The sequence below is a fragment of the Simochromis diagramma genome, unplaced genomic scaffold (genome assembly GCF_900408965.1).
Source record: "Simochromis diagramma unplaced genomic scaffold, fSimDia1.1 OVJJ01000596.1, whole genome shotgun sequence".
Taxonomy (NCBI): Eukaryota; Metazoa; Chordata; class Actinopteri; order Cichliformes; family Cichlidae; genus Simochromis; species Simochromis diagramma.
Window position 1 is genome coordinate 10,510,132 of NW_024387245.1, and position 17,614 is coordinate 10,527,745.

Here is a 17,614-nt window from a genome sequence, read left to right on the forward strand (position 1 = left end):
TCTTAACATTTTCTTCTTCCTCTTTTTTTGAGGTCATGTGTTATACTGATGATGTGTTATGGCTTGCTGTAAACAAGAAACCCCCCAACAAATGTTATTATCCTCCAGTCCAGTCAGGGCCTTTGATGTGTGACTTTGTAATAATTTGAAACATCTGGTAACAGCTGTTTTTTACAAATGCTATACGTTTGTGTTTGTTCTGGTAAAAGAGCGACTACAAAGTAATGATGTGGTAAATTTAAAAAAAATATGGATTTTTTTCAGGGACAGTTCGTGTGAGTGGATTTCAGTATAAACCATATAAAAATTTTCCAAAATTTTGATCTTGGAAAATGTGAAAAGACCTGTTGCCGCTGATTTTTAATCCATTTCTCGTGTAATTTGGTAAACGCCAGCCTTTTCTTCCTGTTTCCCTTCCTTAAGAGTGGCTTCTTGACAGACACCCTTTCATTGCGATCATCTCTGATGAGGCTTAAGTGAACAGTAGATGGATCAACTGAAGGGTCAGGTGCATTTCTCAAGTACTGTGTCAGGTCTTTGCTGGATTTTTATTCCTGTTTCCTAAGGACATGACTTTCAGATTCTGTTCATCTGCCGCAGACAGTTTTTCAGTCCAGCTGTTTCCTCTTTTATCCTTCACATTTCCAGTTTCTGCAAATTTTTGATGCCAAGATTTGCATAATTTTCAGCGAGTTGCTCTTTGGGATTCACTTTGTTACAAAGTGAATCCCATTTGTATTTTTCTATATAGAAAAATACAAATGTACTATTAAAATACAAATAATACAAAAGATACAATTCAAAATGGGTTATGTGTAGACACTCTTCAACACTATATTCTATTTCTGTACCAGTGTTCTGTACCAGGCAAACTTGGCGTTAAAACGTAATTCTGATTCTGACTCCGTTCTTGCGTTAGGTGTTTGTTTTATGCTTAAATGATTCACGAGTCAAAGACTGACGAGCAAACAACACAAACAAAACACATTCCTCTAGAAATGGCCGTGTACAAGAACTCAAGCGATAATGAGTCAAATGAGTGTCCAAAGAAGGCATGGAGAGCACTTTACAAGAATATAAATAAATCACGGTTTGCGCAAGACTTTTGCATATTAATGTAAGATGCCCAATTTTAGCAAAACTATAAATTTATCTCTGTAGACCCCATGATGGCACCATAAAACTGCACAATATACAAATGACGTACAAGTATACAACAAATCAACAACCCATGCAAACAGTACATCTTAGTAAGTAGAGCTAGCAGTGATCACATATCTCGTTATTGGAGATTAATTAAATTATATGTGGGCAGTAGGGCGGTGTGAAGACGCTGTTACGTGTGTCCTACTGTAAGTGGACATTCATACACATTTGGCGTTTGAACATGTGCCGTGCTTTTTTTGTGTTTGCGTGTGTGTGACTTTTGCACATCATGTAATTCCTCTTGAGTTCGACAGCTCTGTTTGAATATGTTGTCAGCTGGTACGCCCCCCTGCTATGCCAATCCTGACTTGTTCTTTCTGTGAATTATTACAAGTCCTGTGAGGGACGACAGAGACGGAGACGGAGAGAAATGTACTTGAACGCTCACACAAACAAATACAAGTGTTTTATAGATGTCTGTACATTTTGTGCCTGCACTTGCCACATATCTCCACAGCTCACTTCCAGCACACAGCCTCCCCCCTCCCTCATTCTCCACACACACAGAAACCATCCCTTATTCCCACAATTGCACTGTTGCCCCACACTTGACAGTGTGAGTCCTAAAAACCCCTGCAGATCTCTGGCCATCAGTGTTTTCGTGCCATGAGGGGGACATTGCTCAGTTAGGCGTACAGTGACCTCCCGCCTCAGCTGTGTTACCACCTCCTTTGTCTCCTCTTCACTTCCACTCTGTGCCTTTTTATCCCCAACAGGGGGCGCTTTGGTGCTAATATCAATGGCATGCTGCCTCTTCGTGCCAACTCCTGCGCCTTGGCGCTGCTGCCTTTGTCAGGCTTATCTGGTGTTTATCTCGTATGTGTCCCTGGGGCACAGCGGGAATCGGCGCATCCAGGAGAACATTCCCAAACCCACTCCTCCCACCCACCCCCACTCCCACCAACACCACCACCAACAACAACACAAACGTCAACCCCTCCTTTCTTAACCCAACACTCCTGCTCTCTTTGTGTCTGAATGAGAGGAAAGCACTCTGGGTTGGTAACGCATTGCATCAGACGCTGAGGGGAGAGAGTTACAGGGGAGAGCATGAGAGGAGAAGCGTGAGAGGGAGGAAGAGTGGGGTGGAGGCTCAGTGTGTGTGGTGGGGCTCAGCGAAAGTAGGGGGTCATAAATTAATCATTACTATAGACGGCTGAATGGTTGTATTAGAGTCTGTCTCTCTCATTAGTTCAGTCAATTCTATGCATGTCAAGTGCAGTACACAGTATGCTTGTTAATATTGGTGCTTTAATTTCACTAATGGTTATATACTCATGCATAAATAATGTGGTTATTTTAGTGTAGCATGGCTATAAAACAGACACGAGCTGCATCACCTACCTAAATATATATTTTTTTAAATCTCAGAAATTCTTACCTGACGTGACAGAACAAGCTTTTTAAAACACACTGCAGGTCCTCCCCTCTTCCTCTCCTCTCCTCTCCTCTCCTCTCCTCAGGGATAAGTGACATTGAGATATGAGCCATCTCCTAGGCAACAGACATCTGGTGTTAGGCCACACCACAAGGTCACAGAATCTCCAGAAATAAAAACATAACATAAAGAAATGAAAGGAGAAAAAAGATCTTTCCCCCCCTGTCATCTCTTATCCTTCACATTCTGAAAATTCTCCATGTACCTTTGCTACATCTCAGTTTTAACCTGTGAAATAATTTACCAGTCTTTGTTTATGTTTATACAGTTCAGATGCCACGGTTAACTGCATGAGCAGGAGAGGAGCGAGGCTGGAATTGGGTTTTATGGAGTCCTAGCTTAAAAATAAATAAATTCAGTCACATTCATTCACAAACAACACAAACAAGTTAGTAAAAACCCCCAAAAACAAATATAAACAATCGGATGACCTAATTTATTTTCATTGTAAGTATGCAACCACCCCCTCCCTCACTGCAACAGACACAGTAACACATTCTTTATCCTCATTATTGTGTGGAGAGTAATACTAATGTGAAAGTGGGGGAAAGGATCAGCTTCGAATTTTTTGCACATATATATTCTTTGTTTTTTGAGCTATTAGGTTAAAAAAGGTTAAAAAAAACTGATCATATATGTAAAACTGCAACTGGGAGGAAGTCTGCATCCCAGATGTGGGATCATTTCAGGCGAATTAGCTGCTTAAATTAAATCACTGTATTTTAATTTGTTTATATCGGCTCTTTAAAGTTTAGCTGCTGGGAGTTTTCGGTACTTTTTCCCTTCATACTTATTTCATCCAATAATTTGCTGTCGATTTTTCTCATTTCTGCGCGGGCGAGCACAAAAAAGTGAATGAACGGCAAAATTTCAAATCGTATTTTAGTCTAAGCTTTGATTGTTTGTGTTTTTGACCGAGATGAGTGTTGAAGATTTAGCAGCTAGACCACATGACTGTGGAAGCAGGGAAGTTCAGAGCTGTTGTTCAGATGATAATTACAGCAGTATTCCTGTAGCTTTGGAGTCTATTTACCAGGAAAATACGGGAAAAGTGCTTGAGTTTATTTATTTATTTATTTTTTGTATGCAGGAAAAACTCAAAGGTTCATGCAACTGTTTCTGAGCCGCTGTATTTTCATACTTATTTTAGAGCCAAATTATTATATTTTACTACACGGTACAGTATTGCACTGGAGAAAAATAATGGCTGGCTTGCAAATGACTCTGAAACAACTGTTTGTAGTGAAAATTGACAACAAAAGCGATTAAAGCTTAATCACTTAAACTTCAGCAGTCAGTCATGAATTTTGACTACTTTATGTTAATGTTCCTGTCTCTATTTCTTTTCATGAACTAGCTAAAAGTCTATACAATACCTCATTGGTTGACTAAATGCACTGTGAGCCATAAAATTATTAATTTAACACAAGACAATGATACTGATAGTATCATTTCCAGAATTAAGTGATCATCAGTGGTCATCAGAGGGCTTGTTAATCATTTGGATTATTGAGAGGTTTGTATTTTCTCCTTTTGAAACGTTTTCCACGTGCGTGTTCAGCCTCCCTATGGACAAAATGCAGAGAACATGCGATGCGCAATAACCCAGATTTCTTATATTACCAGGTGAGAAACCACAGAGAGCATGCGAGAGAGTTCAAGAAGGAGGAGAGAAAAAAACATACAGATCAATAGAGAGGATGGTGATACATCAGAGCAACAACCTAAAACCAGACCTCTTCCCTCTGTTTTTAATTAGATCATAGATATGAAGTAAAAGCCTGTATTGGCTCACACTGAAGTTTTTTTAGCCACTTGGTAATGATTGGATTGAGCGTTTGCAGAGATTCTGTAAAAAAAAAACCCCCAAAAAAATCTATCAATCTTTGTGCTTTTTTTTTTGTCTACATCACACCTTTTCATTTGAGGATTGTTTGAACACAAAGATTGTGATAGCAACACTAGCTAAGGCCACTCACCAGGGGCTGCTGAATAATACATCAAACTTACCGCATGTGCCCCTATGCTACTTTTAATAGTGGTGTTGTACATGCAGCAGCATACGTCTGAGTCTGTTATGCGTTATGCATGGTAGGTGGCTTGGTTAGATTTGTTTGCCGTAATTTCAGCAATTCAGCAGTGAGAGGACTTTCGGAGCGTGTGTGTACACGCTACTAACAAGAGCTCACAGGAGTGCAAACATCCTCCACAGTGGCCTGTGTGCACCAGAGGAATGTGTACACTCGTGCAACTGTGTGGGAAAGGTTAGACTGTGAGAAGGAACAGGGTAACCGTTAGTTTAACTCTCAGTTTTGCTGGTAACAGACAAAACAGTATGAGTGCAGATTAAGCAGATTAATCCCTCTAGATTTCAGAGAATCTTAAGAAAAATACTGATATGTGTGTTTTGTGCATGTAACTACAGTTGATTATATCAAACATAATTATCACATCATGGGCTTTGGGAGTGCATCTAAGAATGGAAACAGGAGCCTTGTGTGCCTTGCGCATTGTGATTGTAATGCTTAATGCTTTGTATCTCCTTTAATCTAATCTTGCTTTATCTTTGTGTCTCCTGGGTTAGACATGAGAGCAGCCCAACAACCGAGATAAACATTATTATTTTGTGTGCATGTGATTATATGCACAGATGTGTGTGTGTGTGTCTGTGTCAAGTCCATGATGCATGTCAGACATTAACCAGCTTCCCTGCTGGCTGGCTGGCTGGTACTGTTGTGATCGGGTAAAAAGACACACGTTGTCACACGAGCCAAAACACAATCCCTCCAAACACGCGTGCAGCATTTAGACCGTATGTTGTCGTTGTTGCATTAGCTGTGCTTGCATTTAATGCCACTTTCTGCATGCATAAGGCATTTGCATGTTTGCACATACATAATACATTCGCTTCAACTACATTTATACCGTTACCTCTTATTGTGGGCACATAACATGCACATGAAACTGCACAAACAGTGTGCGGTATGTCTCTTTGTGTTGTCTGCCTCTACATTTCCTGATTGATTTCACCATAAAAGTATGCTCAGTAGCCACCCATTAAAACTCTGATCTCATCGATATGTGTGCAGCAATTGCAGAGTGTGGCGCTGAATTATTCACTTCTTCCTCTTTCTCTCACACACTTGTTTTGCTCTCACTCCTCATTTTAACTCCATCTTTCTTTTCCTTGTCTTCCTAATTTCCTCTCCATCCTTCCATCCCCCACCCCCCCCCTTTTGTCTCAATTTTACCCATGCACGGCTTTAATTCGCTCTCTCCATCTTCTTCTCCTTCTGTCTTCCCTTTTCTTCCCCCTCACGCTCCCGCTTCTTTCTTCTCATCCCACTCTCAGCCTTCCCTTTCTCACTCTCTCTGTCTCCTCTCTCTATCTCTCCTCCTGTACTGTCAGCCCTTAGGCAAGTCTCAACCATCACTCCTCTTCATTTATTAATACCTGTACTCATACAGCCCAGCACAGAGAGCTGCCTCGCATCTCTGTCTCCCATTCTCTTGCACACACATGCCTGCCGACTGCACAAATGCCCCAGAGGATGCAAGGAGCCCAGTGCGTCCACACACACTCACAGTCGCTTACTGTGCAGGAAAATGCCCTTTGTAAAAGGACAGGGAGCATCAATCTCCCAGCTGCGTCAGCCCTACAGCTTGATGCTCTTTCTGTAGTTCTGCTTTTCCCTGACTTGCACATGATCGCATATTTATTGCCGTTACGAGAGTTCCTTTGTTGCAATTGTTGCGCACTAGTTATTGGCTTCATTGATTGCTTTATCGGTCGGCATGTTTTGCACAAGCAAATATTTCCTCATCTCCCTGCAACGTTTTCACTTTTTTCAAGTGCACTTACTCGGCTGCCCCATTGTGAACAAGTCGGTATCAGTGCACAGTAAATTGAGCTGAGATATCAGAAGGATCCAGCCCTTAATTATGCTGGATCAATGTCTGAGTTACAGACGGATAGTTAAAGAGAGATATTTCTCTACAGTGATTCCCTGCGATTAGGTCCCGGCTGTCTATAAGAGTCCTTACGGGAGTCATATTTTTGTGTATATATAAATAATGATATAAAATAAATTACAAGCATAAGAGGGCAATAAACAGCCTTCAACAGCCTTATTTTATTTGTGCAGGGCTGTGTACAGTTAAATAAATAAATAAAAACTTACTAATCCAACCAAGTGCTGAAACTATGTGAAAGAGTGAACACATTCAGAATCAAAGCATGTAAGAGTGGAGACACTAAAGATCCCTCAGTGATAATTGTAGTTGTTTGCGTATGTGCATGAGCGGTATTCATGACTTGCAGCTGTTTGCCTGAACTTCCCCATGCAGCTATATATAGCTCTTCATATGGTGGGATGATGCAGTGAGGACAAGGTTGGAGGACAGTGACATTGAAATCATTTTGAGTCATGTCTTGCAGAGATGTGAATTGCAGAGATGATGAACTGCGTGTGTCTGTCTGTCTGTCTGTGCGTGCGTGAGGGAGACAGTGGGGCAGCGCCTGTAGGTGTGGAGGCGACATGCGCCTGTGCGCCCGTTTGTCGCAGCCCAGTGCATGCATATGCATGTGCTTCAGCTCTGCTCTTCTCCTGTGATTGTGCAGACCTGTGTTCAAACCACCTGCTGTTAGGAGGGTATGTGTGTTTTTTTCTCCAGGAGCATCAGGAATGTTTATGAAGCGGAAAAAAAATTGGCCTGCTCTGTCTTAGGGTGCATTCAGCGCCATCTGGAGGCCGTCTCCCTAGACTGCGTTTTAAGCTCTGCCCAAATGAGTGACTGTGGAGCTGGCCATTTTATTGAATTTGATGATCCATTACGACTCAAATGGAGGTCAAGCTCCCTCGGGGCAGAAGGGATATTGCATAGGCAGCAGGGTAATCGCAAGAAGATTACAGTACCTGCTGACTTTATTGTCAGTCTGATATCTATAAACCAAGGTAGCAAGGAAGTTTAAAGATTAAAAATATACATCAGTGAAGCTGTCGAGGTACTTGTGATGATGTCCAGCCCGCCCACTGTTACATAGATTGTAATAAGGCCCCAGCAATTATCCTCTGTGATTAAAAAAAGAAGAAAAATATGATGAACTATGCCCAGGCTGTGTAATAAAGAGAGCGCTGCATAATGTAAACATGTAGTCACCACAATCACTCATAAGCAAATGAGGATTTATACCTGCAATAAGGAGCATATCTGGTAACTGATGAAGATGATCAATGAAGGTGGAGCTCAGCGAGGCTTTTACTAAGATCCATTCTGAGGCTGCTCTCTAAATTGCTATTTGCAGAAATGCTCTCATTTGTTATTCTGTGGCCTAAAAGGCAACTTCATGTTTTACTTTTTAAACATTTTTTCTACAAGATCCAATCTTTGGGTTTATTCAGTCTCAAGTAACGTAGTGATGTAATTGAATTTAAAATGAATTGTGTTACACTGAAAAGTTTACATGTAATTAAAATGGACAGCGTGAACTGCGTTGTTATTTGTTCAGGCTGTGTACCTTTACTCGCTCCCATGTCTCTGTGGTCAGCACACTTCACACACACGTACTCACATTCAGTGAGCGCGCCGCCACATTTCTACGCTGTTTACGCTCATCCCTGATTCCATCATCTGAATCTTCACTGTCGTCTCTCCTCAGCGAACACCTGTCGTGTTCCTTCTCCTTCTTCCTCCATGGAGAGAGCAACGTGTGCACAAGTGTGGAGATTGCCCAGCACCAGCCTGCGTACCACATCACAGAACACCACATCCGTCTTGCGCAGACCTCCGTCACACCACTACAGGGTAACACCACAAACCCGATGTTTTGTTTTTTTCTTCTTCTAGTGCTTATGCATGTAAAACAAAGCAATCCTCATGTTCGATATATATCCAACAGAGGTGTGATTATTATTATGTAAAAATGGAAGTCTCTTAATTTCCTTAATGGAAAATGAGATGACAGTGGCTGTCAAGTCAGCAACAGGTAGAGAAGAAGCATTTGAATCTTGAACGCTTTTGCTTTCACTTTCAAGAAACCACAGTTAAGTGAAATAAAAGTGATCACTGTTGGTAGCCCATAGAGTTATTTCTGAATAAACAATTGTGCCCATGCTGTTTATAATAATGAAACATCACTCAGACCAGCAGTGTGGTTCAGTCATGTGTTTTTAGTATTACCGCACAGTTGTAATAACAAAGACACATGACTGCTTATTGCTTGGATGAATGAGCAAAATCTGTTGTGATGCACAAATAATAGTTATTTTTGGTCTTGTGAGTGTGACACTATTTTGTGCATTGTACAAATCATTATGTAATTAGAATACAATAGATTAGCCCTTTCTTGTCAGTGGTCCAACTGTGCTGGAATAAAATATAAACATATATATCCTATATACAAAAACAAAAAAAGGCACACAATAAAAGAAAGAATTGGTCTGAATAGAGTGGCCTGAGTGATGGGGGCTACTCACACCATGGCTTTGTTAACAGTGTTTGTTAACAGTCCAAATGGCCCAGTGGAAGGGTTGGGGTGTTAGGGTTAGGGTCTGGAGGTGTGGGACCTGATTGACCTGAGGGCAGCAGGTCAAACAGGTGGTGAGTGGGGTTCATGCTGTCACCTGTGATGGCCCTGGTTTTCCTGAGAGAAGAGGATCTGGCGAGGGCCTCCAGGGGTAACAGAGGGCAGCCAGTGATCTTTTTGGGCTGTGTTAATCACTGTATGAGCACCCTTCATTGTTGTAGCCCCTGTGTACCAAAACACCCAGGCAGCAGGAGTGCACGCTCTCCACTGAGGAGTGGTAGAAGACCAGCAGCAGCTTCTGGTCAGGCTTATTCTTCCTCAGGACACTGAAGAAGTGCAGCTACTGCTGGGCCTTCTTCAGCAGGTCGTTGGTGTCAGCAGAGATGTGGGTGCCCAGAAACCTGAAGGTGGAGACAGATTCCTGTTCTCCCTTTATAATCAGATTGGAGTGGACCTGTCTGTGCCTCCTGAAGTCAATTATGAGTTCTTTGTTTTTAAGGACGTTCAGCTTCGGACTAATTGAGGCCGGCTGGTTAGGAAGCTGTAGTCCACAAAGAGCATCCTCATGTAGCTCTTCCTGTTCTCCAGATGGCTCAGCGCTCTGTGAAGGGTGATGGTGATGGCATCCTCCATGGGCCGATTTGCTCTGTAAGCAAACTGGTGGGGGTTGAGGACAGGGGGTAGACAGTCTCTGATGTGCTGAGACATTATCTGCTCTAAACACTTCATGACTACAGACGTGAAGGCTATAGGTCTGTAGTCATTGAGGCTGTCTATACTAGTTCTCTGGGGATAGGAATGATAGTGGAGGCCTTCAGACAGGTGGGAACAGTGGCACCAGTCGGGGAGAGGTTAAATAGCCTAGTGAGGATCCCGTTGGTTACAAAGTATTTTACATACTGTACTTTCAGATTGCTTCGTTAAAAGTAATATCTTATATTTTAGGTGCTTCTTCTTGTGTGTTATATGTGTAAAAAGTCCAATTCTACCAGTGGTAGAAGTATAAATAGCACAAACCAAGAGTAAGTATTTCAGCATTGCAGTTATCACTAAAGGTTTGCTGTGCAAAGAAAATAAAAATCAATGCAGAAAAAAATAATAAAATGGTTCAGAGCTACTGATGTGTGAACTTTGTTTCTTTCTCTACATTATTAATTTATCTATGCAGTGATCCTGAGTCCGTACGGTCTGAGCGGCACTCTTACAGGTCAGGCCTATAAGATGAGTGATCCAGCAGTGCGGAAGCTGATGGAGGAGTGGAGCTACTTCTACCCCATGGTACTTCAGCAGAAAGAGGGAGGTGGAGAGAAGGAAAAAGAGGAAACAAGCCAGGCCTACGATCGTAACAGTCACGTGGCGGTGGAGGTCGTTGTAGGTATGGAAAAGCAATGGTGGTGAAAAAGACATTGGATTTAAAATGGTATGCAATTCAGTTCAGTACAGTTTTATTCATATAACACCAAATCACAACAACACTAACCTCAAGGTGCTTTTTATTGTAAGGCTAAGATGCTACAATAATATAGAGAAAACCCCCTAAATTAGATGACCCCCTGTGAGCAAGCACTTGGCAACAGTGGGAAGGAAAAACTCCCTTTTAACAGGAAGAAACCTCCAGCAGAACCAGGCTCAGGGAGGGGCAGCCATCTGCTCTGACTGTCTAGGGGGTGAGGTGAGGGAGACAGGCCTGCTGAAGGTGTGGAAGAGAGCCAAAAAATAATAATAACTAATGATTAAATGCAGAGTGGTGTATAAACAGATAGAGAGTCAAAGAGGTGAGTGAAGAAGAAACACTGAGTGCATTATGGGAACCCCCAGCACCCTGGGCCTATTATAGCATAACTAAGGGAGGATTCAGGGTCACCTAATCAATGCAAAAAAAAAAGAAGGAAAAAAACTTTTGCTGTGCAGTCAGTCTGCAATAAAACTCATATCCTGCATACAATATTACCAAAAAGCAGTACTTAATAAAGAGGACTGCAGTTCTTTCAGATGAGAAGGAACTAGAGCAAACACCAAGAGATCAGCATCACATTAATTACCCTCTGTCCTCATGTAGACTCCCAGGCAGTTTGAGCTGAGGTATTAGTGGATGAGGTGCTTATACTGCAATGATCCTTACAGTCAGTTATCAAAGAGCAGAAGTCAGGAAGTGACTGGAAGGCAGGGGAGGAGAGAGCAGGACTGACAGAAAGGAAGAATAGTGAAGTGAAGTTGAGGTAGAAAACCCCGGGGAGTTCCTCTAACAGTTACTCTAATCAGTCTGATTCCACAGCTTTGGTTTGACCTGATTACAATTAAAACTGCTTTGCATCTAAAGAGGAAAGCCAGAAATAATACTGAAGGAGTGAGTACAAACGGATTTTAGATTTGATTGTGTTTTCATGACCGGTGAGTACGAAAGTGGGTAATTACATTAACAGAAAAGCACCAGACATTATACAGCCTCTTTATTTATATAAGGCTAATTATTAGCAATATCTAGAAATGGTGCCCATTTAAAAAATTAAGCCAGCGTTTAAATGTATCCTATAACAGCAGATCCTCTTTTCTTGTATTCTCAGGTGGAGTAAGAATGACCTACCCATCTGCTTTCGTGCTAATTGCCCAAGGAGACCTACCAGTGGAGCAGCCTCCACCTGTTCCCACAGCTCAGGGCCTCAACAAAGAGCTGAACCACTGCAGCGTGCCACTGACGCCACCAACATCACCAGAGCAGCCATGCTCCGGTAACAGGGACACAGACATGCCGCAGCGTTGTACACACATGCTGAAATGTTAAAACTACACAGTTTTACATTGACGGTGTTTCACTCTTTTTTTTGTTCTTTTTTTTTTCAGCGGACAGCGGCTTCGTAACCTCGGCCTCGAGTGTGCCCACACCAGACAGCAGCATGAGTATCACCAGCATCAGCCCAAAGCATTCTGGGAAGAAGCTGACTTGTCAGGTGGTCCATCAGGCCTGGAGGGAGTGCTATCTCAACCAGCCTCAACATGTGTAAGTAAATCTGGAGTTTACTCCCTGACTTTGGCCGGATTATAATTGAAGTGCAGTGATGCAGCTGAGCTGGCGCCCTCATGGATCTGTTCGTTCCCCGCAGACCGAATCAGTCAACTGAAGTAACGCCTCGAAAGGAAGTGCCAAATGGAGTTACCACGTGGGATTTCAACGATCTGGGAGCGAGAGCACCCTGCAGCTGCTCTAGGTACTCCAGAATTGCACCCAAGCTGTTCCAAATGTGTTAGATTCAGGTGTTCTTGTTTTCATGCTGATGCGTTTAAAAAACAGACTTTTCAGGTATATAATTTAGTTGGAAGTCTTTTCATAGAATTTTAAGTAGATTGTTATTTATTTTTGTTTCAGGTTAAAGCAGCAGAAGTCGAATCTGACCACTGCGTCCACTGCCAACTCCCAAACTAGTGCCAACCCCACTCAGTCTTCTGGCCCATCATTATACACTCCCTCCCTGCCCAAACACAAGACCAGTGACAAGACAGAAAAGGGTGACAAACAGTCCAAGAGGCCAGCTGTTATTCCTTTCCACCATCGTCTGTCTGTCACACAGGAGAGTCCTCTGGAACAGGACTCTCCAGGAGGGCCCCAGCTCGGTGGCCTCGTGGCGCTGGATCCACCCATAGAGTCCCTGGCCACTCTGCCAACCTGCAAGTATTCCAAGCCCCACTCCAATGGCAGAAAAGCCCCCGAGTCCCTTCTCCATTCACCAGTATCTCCACTTCCACCCACTCTTAGCCCGCATCCCCGGGTACAAGACCCAGAGGCTATGGATGGGCCTGTGGATATGCCCGTCTGTCAAGATGGCGCTTCAGGATTGGGGGTGATTACTAGCGAGACAGCTGTGTATGCAGCTCTGCTGAGGCAGAGGGAGAGTGGGGCTGGCTGGTGGAGAGGCTTCAGGACTCCCAGGACTGATAAGACTGACTTTAGACCCTCTGAACTCCCCATTGATAAACTAGAGGAAGTGACAACAGACACAACCATCGAGGGAGCTTCGCTTAAAAGGTAGGAGAGTTGCACCAGTATTGGGGAAATAATATTTGGAAGTATACTGAAAATACTGGGAATTTAGTGCATTTGTATTGTACATGAGAATGCAGAAGAATAACCTTGTTTTTTTTGTCTCCTTTAGACTATACGCACAGGCGCACAAGAGATTTAAAATCTCAGAGGAGAGATTGAGGCAACACATCCAAACTTTGGGCCTGTTCCAGCAGCCAGGTGTGGAGGCACTTCGGGATAATGGGGACGATCCCTATGACTTTAAGGAAGGAGACATTGAGTACACTTTCTCCACTTCCAAGAGATTAAAGGGTCAAGGGCGAGAACCCAGCAAGAAGGCCAAGGTAGGACAACACACAGTTTGAAAATACAAATACAAACAAAAAAACTGGATTTAGGGAAAATGTAATGTGGTTAAAATCAATATTTATCTATTAATTATGGATTGCATGACCACTTGTATGCAAGGAGGTCTCATAGTAGCTTTGTTGTTTAATTTAGTTTTACAGTTGCCATCAATCGTGGTGTAACAGGTAATTGTTTAGAGTAAAAAATAAAATAAAATAAAGCTATCAATCTTATCTGTCCAGTCACCCAAACAGCAGACATAGTTATCAACCAGGTCTCGGCTTTCAAAGGTACAGCCCAGCGGTCAAAATCAGGCCATCCAGTCCACTTTGCAAAATGTGACTACTGCAAAGACGTAAAGTATAAATGTAGATTTTCCTCTGGTTTTCAAGCTTAAAAACTGATCACATCATGAAAGTCCGAACTGAGGGTCCAGAGATCTGAATCATCGTCATTTTTACAGCCTTCGTACCGATAGACTTCACTGCTTACCTGCCATGCTACACCGAAACAAGTAATAGACCCACCATAAAAAAAACAAACAGAATGAATTAATAGAGAATTTGCTATTTTATTCAGTATGGGTCTACAGTGAAAAAAGGGCATTTCCTTTGAATTGAAAGAAAATTTTTAAATTAAATCTTTTTTTAATTAGGACTAGACATGAAGTAAGTTCAGTTTACAGATGTATATCTTTGACTGTAACTCTCTGACCCTGCTGATTTGCTACAATAACATGTCTGTATAATTTATTAAGGCTGGTCAAATGTAGAAACACTAATGTGTACCAGTTTTAGAAAACTAGTTCATGAAATCCAAACATTTCCAGAATGAACTTCTGAAACACTTCCTAACACTAAAAAAAGGTATATAGGTTATAGTCTTTGTACGTTATTAGAAGTCTACTCTACTTAAGTTCAAATTTAAATATATGCAGCTCATGTAGTAAAATGAGGGTGAACATAACAGAGCATTTTGCAGCTAAAGACTTGGATAAGCCACTAGTAGGGTGGACAAGTCAAAAAAAGCTAAATGGAGAGTGAACAGTAAACTTTAACCCTTCATTTTGTCTGAGCTATACCAAAGTAGGTTCTATTTAATTCAATCCAATAAAGTTTTATTCATATAGCACCAAATCACAGCAACAGTTGCCTCAAGGTACTTTAAATTATAAGACAAAGACTCTACAGTAATACAGAGAAAACCGCATCAATCACATGACAAGCACTTGGTGACAGTGGGAAGAATAAACTCCCTTTTAACAGGAAGAAACTGCCAATTAATACTGAAAATGCTAAAATGCTAATACTTTGTGTTCTTTGCTACAGAATGCGGCATTTTATCAGGATGAGGCATTTTGTAGCACAAAGCGTACATTATAATAATGAAGTGAGGCTCTCGACATATTTTATTGAATCTGTGCTGAACATAACCTGCGAATGTTCTCATTTTATTTGAATCCCTCCACTAGGGAGAAGAAATCACCAGCAATGGAGCGTTAACTGATGGAAAAGATGCTATGTCCATTTTTAACTCTGCTCCAAAATCAGGTGGGGGTCCTAATCACAGACATAAACATAATTTACATGTTCTACAAAACAGCAATTCATGTCACACATGAGTATTTTTGTTCAGTCTAACGATGTTTTGTGTTGTTTTAGACGAATCAGGCCAGGACGACGGAGCTGCTAAAACCAATCCCTCTCTGACCAGAGAAATAGATCTAGTGGTCAACATCTCTGATCTAGACAACATACTTGATGAAGACGATGAAGACCCGGGGGTAAAATATAATGTTCTATCTATATTCTTGTAACAATGTTAACAGTGGTAAGACACTATGTAATTTTCGATTTTGATTTAAATTGAAACAAACAAACAACAAACAAAACTCCAAACATCATATTAGAAAATAAACAGTTTTTTAGTTAACGATTTAAGAATTTTAAAGAATAAAGTTTTTAGTCACATAACTTACCCTGTAATACTTTTTAGACTGTTTACCCAAACCAGCACTCAACTAAGGTACCAGTGTCAACAGAAGATCGTCCTATTGGAAAAGAAGGAAGAGTTGCAGTACCTTATCCATCAAGTGAGTCACTCTGATGAGTATCTAGTTTTTAAAATCTCAAAAGCTCCCTCAGTTTGGTGTTTATTATTCTTAATTCCGCTCACCATCTATTTACCTCCCCCTGCTCTCTGTGTCTCCTTGTCCATCTCTTTTTCTTTTCAGCAGTAGCAGATCTCCAGCGGATGTTTCCCACCCCGCCTTCTCTAGAGCAGCACCCAGCCTTCTCTCCCATCATGACCTATCGGGACACCCCTAGTCAAGAGCCCCCTGCGCCCACTGGACCAGCTGACCACCTTCCTACCGCAGCCTCCACCCAGCTGACTGAACACAGGATGGAGGTGGAGGATGACGTTGGTAGTCCCAGGCAGGAGGATATCAAGGTGAGGAGAAGCGGTAGTTAAGATTGTTCGATCTGACACTCTGAATTGATCCCTAGTATGAAAACATGTCATTAGCTTTTTGCAGCAAGCATCAATTTAGAAAAGTGCACAGATGGATGGAAATAAGATAAATTGTCCATTTTACTTGTTATTATTTAAATGTCTGACTTGGCTGACTTGGTGCTAGCTCATATCACACTGGAAGTGTTTCACTAATACCTTTTAATGTTAGAGAGCTGTACTGACTGCAGGTTCGGTGAGCTGGGAATGCTAATCATATGCATTATGAATGCATTTGCTCCGTACTGAGTGCATCTTCTTAACAACACAAGCAAGTTACTCCAAGCAAATCATATTGTTAGAGCAGCTTCGATATGAGAAGGAAGACTGAAATACATAAATATTAGATTTGAGTGAATATGACTTCATGATGAGTTGACATACATAGTGATCTAAAGCAGATAAGGGTTGTCATAATCCTGCTTCTTATGACATGTTATTGAATGTTTAAACGTGTGAATAATTCAAGGAGAACATCTGCTTTTAACAGTTTCTTAGAATCCTAATGCAGTCCCTAATGCAAACAGAAGATCACGGAGGAATATCTTGCTAACATATCAGTTACGCAGCTAAAGCTGAGAAAATGTCACTGTTCTGTTTGCTCTAAAAAACATATTAATATGAACATGGGTAGTTTCCCCAAGCCATCCTGTTGCTTTAAATAGTCAACAGAGTACCACAGACAGGGGATGTTTGCTAAAAAACCGCAGTTCTCTGCTCTTTCAAGAAATTATTTATGTTTTTCAAGAAAATTAGCAAATAGATTTATGACTGTAGACTCTTGCCTCCTGTGACCCTGAACTGGATAAGCAGAACTGAACTGGATGGAGGCATTAATTTTGTTGAATCACTGGTTTATTCATTTCAGTGATTTTCAGGAGGTATTTATAATTTGAAAATCTGTGATTAGTAGATAAGCAACAATTCTGAAACTCAAGGTAGGGACTGCTAACGATGCTGGGGACACACATTCAATAATGTGGCCACGGAATTGTTTTTTCCAAAAATCTGGAAAAATACTGTCTTAGTTGATTTATTTGCAAGCCTGATTTCTAAATAGCCCTTTTAATTGCACCTTTTTTGCAGTCTCTCTCTCTCTTTTATCTTTTAATGTATCGTTTTAAAAACTTGGAACTGCAGTGAACTGTGTTCGATCATCTTGAAATATTGCTTTGCGTTAAAGAGCAGAAGTTTCCTCAACTTCTGCTCTTTAACCACTTATTCAGCGTATTGAAACATGTCTTTATACTTGTAAATAACAAACATTTATTCCTCTCTTTGTCCAGCCGCTGATAGGCTCCTCCATGTTTGCTCCACTAGCCTGCCTACCCAGCCAGAATCTTCCACCACTCAAGATTCCTGAACAGTGTTATTACCGTCCTTCCTGGTCCTTGTTGCCCAAGATGGAACATTTCCCCACGGTCATGCATCCCCAGAATTCTGCTTTCACCAAGGATGGATACATGTGAGTAATCAGTTATCACATTAGAGAGTGAAACGACTTTCATCTTGTGCTTGTCTTGTAATTATAAATCACTGTTTAAAATAGTTTAAAGCTTCTGAAATT

The 17,614-nt window shown here is 41.5% G+C and overlaps 1 protein-coding gene and 1 long non-coding RNA gene across 9 annotated transcripts in view; one reads left to right on the forward strand and one right to left on the reverse strand.

Moving 5' to 3' along the window:
- LOC120714617 (mediator of RNA polymerase II transcription subunit 13-like) overlaps positions 1 to 17,614 on the forward strand; it is an 86,117-nt gene that overhangs the window by 58,734 nt on the left and 9,769 nt on the right. For 7 of the 8 annotated variants that reach the window (XM_040000940.1, XM_040000943.1, XM_040000941.1 and 4 more), the window contains exons 6-17: positions 8,304 to 8,449; positions 10,339 to 10,545; positions 11,735 to 11,899; positions 12,012 to 12,168; positions 12,272 to 12,376; positions 12,535 to 13,191; positions 13,319 to 13,532; positions 15,008 to 15,086; positions 15,198 to 15,319; positions 15,532 to 15,628; positions 15,770 to 15,987; positions 17,334 to 17,512. In XM_040000940.1, coding sequence (XP_039856874.1) covers positions 8,304 to 8,449; positions 10,339 to 10,545; positions 11,735 to 11,899; positions 12,012 to 12,168; positions 12,272 to 12,376; positions 12,535 to 13,191; positions 13,319 to 13,532; positions 15,008 to 15,086; positions 15,198 to 15,319; positions 15,532 to 15,628; positions 15,770 to 15,987; positions 17,334 to 17,512 — 2,346 coding nt within the window. The remainder of the gene's footprint in view (positions 1 to 8,303; positions 8,450 to 10,338; positions 10,546 to 11,734; positions 11,900 to 12,011; positions 12,169 to 12,271; positions 12,377 to 12,534; positions 13,192 to 13,318; positions 13,533 to 15,007; positions 15,087 to 15,197; positions 15,320 to 15,531; positions 15,629 to 15,769; positions 15,988 to 17,333; positions 17,513 to 17,614) is intronic. The other variant, XM_040000947.1, reaches the window with a different exon arrangement.
- On the reverse strand, positions 1,168 to 6,907 carry LOC120714618. Its single transcript, XR_005691445.1, has 3 exons — positions 6,800 to 6,907; positions 3,759 to 3,763; positions 1,168 to 1,183 (listed from the first exon to the last, which is right to left on the reverse strand). It is a non-coding gene; the product is annotated as an uncharacterized LOC120714618 (long non-coding RNA).